General features: G+C 44.4%; 1 protein-coding gene across 1 annotated transcript; it reads left to right on the top strand.

The window, feature by feature from the left end:
• Positions 1-548: 548 nt before the first annotated feature.
• TEDDM1 (transmembrane epididymal protein 1) lies at positions 549-2,308 on the top strand. Its single transcript, XM_019976988.2, has one exon. The coding sequence runs from the start codon at positions 708-710 to the stop codon at positions 1,608-1,610; it is 903 nt and encodes a 300-aa protein (XP_019832547.2). The 5' UTR covers positions 549-707; the 3' UTR covers positions 1,611-2,308.
• Positions 2,309-7,735: the final 5,427 nt, after the last annotated feature.

The following is a 7,735-nucleotide window of genomic DNA, read 5'->3' as shown; positions in this document are numbered from 1 at the left end:
ATCAGTATAAAAAGGTAGCTTTTCAGATCCATTTACTGGCTATTAGAGATGCTGATGTGGGGAGATAAATGTGGGAATGTAAAGAGATAAGGGGTGGAGAGTAAGCGAGCTTTCTTGGTGATCCTCAGAGCAAGTCTATAAAAGATCAATAGAAAACCCAGATAGGTGCGAAATATGATCATGTATCCAAATGTTTTTAAATATATGTGTCCAGAAAGAAAACCCTGTGATTGGGCCAGAGTTATGTCTGAGGGGTGCCGAAGGACACCCAAGGATTTGTAAGTGCTCAGGCTTCCTCTCGAGACCATGGCAACCCCTAATCCCATTCCATCCTCCTCTCTCCTCTGAGTGCTGGGTAGGCAGTCCCAGGGGGAGGAAGCCATGGGAGAAAGGGACAAGTATAACGAGAAGCACCCCAAGGGCCCTAGAGGGGGCCCCCTAAAGGCACATTCACCAGCTTTCTTCTTTGGCAGAAGCCAGTTAGTTCCCAGTGTTCTAGAATGGAATGGAACAATGAGGCTTTATGCCACTAAAGCCGTAGGCTTGTTTCAAGAGGCATTTCCTCTCTGTGGGGGAGCAGTGGGTGGGGCAAAACGATAAAAGTTGGTGGAAGGCAACTTTATCCAAAGTCCAGACCTTGAGGTGGCCCTAGAAGGACGTGCCTGTGTTTTACTCTTCTCACTTTCATTAGATCGATTTGTGACTCAATGGGAACCTTTATCGGTCACATGTATCCAGGGTTGTTCCTACTCGCATACGGACTGTATCGAGCGGTAGTGGTCTCCAAAGCTGTGATACTCAGCGACTCTTTCCCGGATCCTTCTTTGCCTCCCAAGAATAAGGGGAGATGGGCCAGGCTGTGGAAAATGTCCCACAGAGGTTTGCTGAAGATGCTGGCCGGCTTTGGCTTGATGGCGTATGAGATCAGCTGTGTTGAGAGAGGATTGACGCTGATGAACAGGGACCTGCCACCAAGATTCATGTACGCCAAACAGTGGCAGCACCTCACCATGTTCATCCTCCTCACCCTCAACGGCTGTATAGACATCATGAGCAAAAACTTGCTGCCCCAACGCTGTGTGCCCCTAGAGAAAGGGATCTTGGTGCTGACCTTTTATGTGCTCCTGCTGCTGTTGGTGTCGCATGTCCAGGACTCCGTGGGGGTGGAGATGCATGTTCACTCTCTGCTCATCTTGGTGGTGTTGCTGCTGATGCTGGTGTTCACCGCCAAGCTGTGGGCTCCAGACACGTTTCAACTCGCTGTGATCGAGACCTTTCTGTTTCAGATGATGGGTTCCTGGCTGGTACAGGCGGGCTTCATTCTGTACAAACCAGTCTCTGGCTACCCGTGGGAGGATGATAACATTAGTGACATCATGTTTGTTACCACCTTCTTCTGCTGGCATGTGATGATCAATGCTTTGTGCCTGCTGGGTATCTATGGAGTGTCTTCCTTTTGGCATCGTTGCTACCATCCTAGCTGGAAGCTGACGGGGTCCAGAGAAGCTCCAGGTTACATATACTCCAGGAGACCCCTCTACCAATTGCTACAGGAAGTGGAGCAGTCAGAGAAAGATGACCAGGCTCTGCTTTCAAAGAGTTCACCCTGAGACAGGGCCTGGAACGCCTGGCTCACCGTCAACCCCATCTACCCCCTTGTGGGTTCTCCCAGACATGCACTGTGCCCTTTGGTCCCTGGTGAAGACATAGTGGCCATGAAGGAAAGCCACTGGTCTCCATCTGCCAGCGCACCTCCTGTCCCTGAACATCTAATCATTGAGGAGACGAGAAGGGGAAACTGATAAGATTGATGGGGTTGGGGATGGGAGTAAGAGGAAGTGTGCAAGGAGAGTGCAAGGAGAGTCATAGGGGGAGAGAATGCAATAGAAGGGGGGGCTATGAAGGGGTGAGAGGAGAGTCTGTTATTCACCACCAGATGTTTCTCCAGGCACAAGTGACTGCCTGCCTTTTACCTGATGGAATATTGATTTCTCACAGCTCAAAACTAGAATCATTCAAGTCTCATCCTGACAAAGAAAGTGGGTACTTCTACATGCTTAGCAAAGTGGCACCACCATGTGGAAGTAAGATACACAGAACTTATAATTTATATTGGTTGAAATGACACTTTTGCCAACTCTACTCTCCCCCACCCCCAACCTCAACACTTTGTAATGACTGGCTTCATTTCAAATTCAAATTAATAAAGTAAAACTTTGTTAACGCTTTGCTATGGTGACATTTCAAATTTGCAGGCTTAAAGTTTGTATAGAATTCAAATGTTCAATCTGTCTCCAACTTCCTCCTTTAGTACTCGTATCCCAGTCACCATCACTACCACGGTGCATATCATTTACTAGATCCTGTCCCCCTTGGGTTGTGGCAAATTTCACTGTCTCGCATCTCACAGAAAGCCATTCCACAATCACATCTTTGCCATGTTCTTTGGTACCCAGCAAAAAAGCCACCTTCATCCCAATCCCACTGAGCACCTCCAAGGAGGCCTTCTCCAAAAATTCCTACTGACTCCCTTGTTCTGGAACTCCTAAGCACTTACGTTACACCTGCCTTGTTAATTTGCTCACACGGCTGACACTTTGCTTTGCTCTGTTTCTGCAATAATTTTCCCTGGGTAGGTTTTTCCTCACCACCTTGAGTGTAATCTCCTAAGAGGTAAGGACTTTGTCATAGCCAAGTTACATAACTTCCTATGTATGCACCAAATATGTACCATAGGTGATGCTTAATAAAGGCTTATTTGCTTCCAGAATTTCCACATTCCTGTTCCTTCAAAATGTGTTACTGGACAGACCCAAGGTTCTGGGAACCTCTGCAACACACCAACCATCCTAAAGCCTGAGTCACCTCCTTAGCAATGGGCCCACTTTCTTCCTCATTCTTGGGATAAGGAAATCCACTAAGCTGTTTCTGAAATGTTTACTGTTATTATTTTTTTAATCCTCCCATGTGTTTCTATAAGGAACCTCTAGAAAGCTGAGACTCAGCAGGTTGAGTTGCCCAAGTCTTGTAATTGGTACAAGGCAAAACAGGAATTCAAGTGCAGGTGTGTCTGACTGAAGCCAGTGACTGTGTCCTCTGGGCCACGAGGACTTTGCCCATGGCAATGGAAAAGGGAGTGACCCTCAAAATGAAATTGTTGAGGGACTTGCCTGGTGGCCCAGTGGTAACCAATATGCTTTGCAATGCAGGGGACACAGGTTTGATCCCTATTTGAGGAACTAAGATCCTACATGCCTTGGAGCAACTAAGCCTGCATGCTGAAGCCCGTGTGCTCCGCAGCCTGTGTGCCACAACTAGAGAGCCCGCATGCTGCAACTAAAGAGCCTGTGGTGCCAGCAATGAAAGATCTGCATGAGGCAATGAAGATCCCGCATGCTGCAACTAAGACCCTTCACAGTCAGATAAACTGTTGAAAGGAAATAAAGGAAGAAAGTCAGCCAGAAAGCCCAGCTGGAGCAAGAGGCATAATACAAATACTCTACAGACCCCCCAAAGAGTACGTCTGTCACTTTCTGTCCATGACCACCCCCAAGTCTCCCCTGGGAGTGGAAGTCTGGCAGGCTCTCAACCTCTAGTTAGGCCTTAAACGTCTGGGCTCAGATCCGAGTGAGAGCTGAGAATAAGAATTGTTTGTGACCAAGTTTTCTGATCCTTGCTATTTCTGCTTAACTCTTGGTTCCTAGACTCTTTTCAATTACCTTTTGTGGGGGAACTCCTTTTCTCTTTACCTCTCATACACACTGATGGGAGATGATGAAAAAGCACAGATTCTGCCGGTGGCCTGTTTCTAGTCACTTGAGGTCAAATTTTATAATGATAAACAAACCAAGTAATCAGTTGATATCCCCAACATATTATCTCTTAAATATCCAGTGTAGATAATAAACTTGAATGTTATTAATTTACTATATAGTATTTGAGACGTAACAGAGAAGCCTTGAAGGCCAGCTAAGACTTCCCAAACACTTCTAAGGTTATGTGGAGAAATTTGCAATTCTCACAAAATTCCACCAGAGGGCACTACATCCGCATCACCCCAAGCCAAGCCTCTCACTCTCCAACCCAGTAAACAAGTCTCCCAAGTACCGGTTCAAACGAACTGGGGGGAGGGGAAAGGAGGTCAGGAAAAATACAGAACCAAGTATCCAGAAAACATACCCAAGGGCTGTTTGTTTCCTGTTAAAATTTGGCATGCGAATGTGAAATAAACGGACTCAAATCAACTAATGGGATGGGGGTGAGGGAGGAAAGGCTGTGGACCCAGCTGAGGGCATCTTCGAGAAGAACACCAACTAAAGGACATACTCTGATCCAAGTTGTTTTTGACCATAATGCTAATTTCCTAAACTTTTAAATAAGCTTCAATAATGTTCCAATTAATCTAGAGAACAAAGATAAATCCATACAAATCTCAATACATTGAGAAAAGGAACAACACTTATCTGTGAAAATCCCAGATTCACAAAACCATGAAACAGGTTATTAAACACACAAAATTATCTCCAAAGATTCCTTTTAAAAAGAACCTGTCATACAGCAATTCCCCCACTTCACCCCCCACCCTGGAATATACTGAATGTCTACTATGTGAGGCACACAGGGGAAGCCACAATGAAGGACTCAGAGGTAACCCGGTTGGTTCCTGCACTGTGGATACAGTAGGGATTTCAGAGATTAGAGGTGGTGCCCAGGAATGCATCAGCCCAGCCTGAGAAGGCTGAAGGAAGGGAAACAGAAAAAGGCTCTCAAGGGAGCTGTACCTTGGAAGCATGTAAGGCTGTGAAATACTGCACTAAGGTGATTCGAGCAGGAGGCTGCAAATGAGCAAGGCCTCAGCTTTCTCACCGTTAAGCTAAAATGATGTAAAGATTAATTCTAGGATGGCATGGCTGTAGTTTTCTCGGTAGGACTTCTTTTACCATGTCATTAGTAAGATGAACTTACTTCCTCCCAATTCTCCAAGCAGTTTCCTTTTAGAAGTAAGATTTGGGGTAAGGCTCAAGACCTAAACCTTCAAGCGTAATGTGTAGGCTGGGAAACTAAGCGTTCTTTACATTTGAATGGTTTCAAGGGGCCTTCAACAAAACTCAATTCAGACTAAACAAAAATAGCTAAGACTTGAACTTATCATTTCCTAACCTGAGCTTAAGAGTATATAACGATCAGAAAGGATATAAAGAACAGTTCCTCTGGGTTCAGTATTTGATAATACCGAATTGAGGTGAAACCTGGTCTTTCCTTCTTTACTTATGTAGCTTCAAGTCTGAAAGCTCGGTTGATTGCAGCTTCTCCCCCAAATTTGCTTTAAGAGTAATGACATCAGCTTCCAAGGCTGTTTCTTTTCCTTTTATTTTTATTTTGCTTTTAGATTTTACAATGGTCTATTCTTTTGGAAAGAACTGGTGTTGGTTTATTAAAAAGAGAAAAAGTTTATAAGGCTGGGTTGGGTTTCCAGGGTGTTCCTCAAGCCTGAGTCTCAGCAGTCTCTTCAGCATGAGTTAAGGTTTTGTTCACTGCCTACTGAAATCATCCAAATGTTAGAAAAACTCCCATTTCCCAAACTACATGTTCTGCTTAAAGATTTGAGTATGTTTGAGCCTTACCCCAAATCTTGTCTCTGAGTGCAAAGCCACCAACTACACAGGCCCTAGGAAGGCACGCTCAGGTCACTAGATTAAGGGTTTACAATCTGCAAAGTGAGACTGGGTCCTTTAAAAGAGAAAGAAATTGAGAGAAGAACTCATAGGTAAAGTCCACCCCAAACAAGGCCTTTATTTCAAGCAGCAGAACACTGAAGAAGTCCTTTTTTTCAGTCCCCAGCCATTTCTGCAGATTTGGAACCAAATTTTGACCTGTGATGTTTCTCTCCCACTCCACCCACCCCTTGGACATAGCTACTCTAAAAGAAAAAAGCCTGACTTCAAAGCCCATGAAACAGAATCCCCTGTCTGCTTTGATATTGAGTGTACCAGGAGACAGAAGAGTCCACGGTTCAAATGCTCTAATGCTTTTTAGGGAGCAGGAGGAGACTGGGGGTGGCTGGCAATTTAGGGAAGGAGAAAGAGAACAAAGGGCAGCAGACACAGCAAAGTCGAACTGGATGAAACAGGCCATTCTCCTTATAACTTCTCTAAAAGTCCAGTCTGGGTTTCTGGGGGCAAACCAGTTAGTTGAAGCTCTTTTCTTCTGCTTTTTCTTCCTTCATACTCTTTTAAGCTTCCTTGAATAGTTCTTGAACTCATTTGGGCCCTAATTCAGTTTGGTTAAGTAAGTAGGGGGCTGACTAAGGAGGACAAGGCCTCTTGTTCTGCCTGAAAAACTAAGTGGTCATGTATTACCTTGCTAACCCTCACAAAGTATGCCCCCGGTCACATGAATGGATCAAAGCAAATCCATTTCCACTCTTGGAAAAGCAGCTCAAAGCACATGTTCTCTTGATGGTGCCGCTGTCAGTTCTGTGTAGTCAACAAACATCAGTTATTGACCAGTTATTGACCCCCCTGGACACTCCTGGGGGACACACAGATGAATAAGGAAGGTTTAGACACCAGCCAGGGCAGCAGGCTGACTCACATACTAGAAGCTTTAAGAACTGAGCTTTTCTATTTTCTATTCCGTGTGCCATCCCTACCTCTGGTGCAGGCGGTGACCAGTACAATAGAAGGCTCTGGCTCACTTCTGGCAGCCTGGCAACTGAAAATTAATGTTTTTTAAAACAAGAACATGGCCTTTCCCCTCCCAACACCCCCTCCTCAACCATTTAAACTCAAGACTTCACAGAAATAAATGGAATGAAGACAGCCCACTTTGTTATCAGATCTAAACCCACTCTCATAAAACTGATGGTGGCGCATTAATCAGAGTTAGAAGGTTGTACTTCATGGGTTACGGCAGGGAAAGAAATAATTGAATCCCTTCAGATTATCTTGGCCTACAATAATTAAAATTATTGCTTTCTAGCATTGCTGTCTGTGCCATCACAATTAATCCTTACAATATACAAGGTAGCTGTTATGCCTAATTTGTAGGCAAGGAAACTGAGGCTTCAGAAGTCAAGCCCAGATTTGAACCTACATTGCCTGACCTGAAGCCCAGCCTTTCGTCATCATTTGAAGGATCACAAGTTTAAGTGCAAGTGTAAGGACAGAATACCTTACACTTGCAAGGCGACTTACCTGGTCCAGAATGTCACCTGTCTGAAACACACCAAAAGCCTCTGTTTGAGATGAATCTTGAGTCTGTCATCTTAAAGCACCGCAGTGTTAGCCACACTCTCACAGGGGAGGGATGTGGACCAAAGAAGCCAAGTTATGTGTGTGGTCACAAACAACATTTCTTTTCCATATTTGTGGTACAAAAAATAACCAGAAGAGCAAACTTCTTCCCTTCCTCTTCCAAAGAAACATGATTTCTTAGTTTTCAAACAGAAAATCTCATTACTGGGGCTCTTGAAAGGTGCGATAAAGGCTAGACACCATCAGGAGGATTCAGGCAATAAAAACAGTATGATTAAATCTTATCACTGGTAGCAATGAAGACATTATATTTATGTGTGTTGTATACATATATATATAATTGTGTATCTGTTGACAAACATCCCTTTCAAGACGTTGTTCACACACGCATTTTCTCAACTATCCTAATAAAGCTCTGAGGAGAGAAGAGGAAGGGGTACTGATTCTCATTTTCCAGACTTCAAAGATGTTCAATAAAC

Source organism: Bos indicus, chromosome 16 (genome assembly GCF_029378745.1).
Source record: "Bos indicus isolate NIAB-ARS_2022 breed Sahiwal x Tharparkar chromosome 16, NIAB-ARS_B.indTharparkar_mat_pri_1.0, whole genome shotgun sequence".
Classification (NCBI taxonomy): Eukaryota; Metazoa; Chordata; class Mammalia; order Artiodactyla; family Bovidae; genus Bos; species Bos indicus.
Note: the sequence above shows the minus strand (reverse complement) of the source record. Positions and strands in the feature narration are given on the sequence as shown.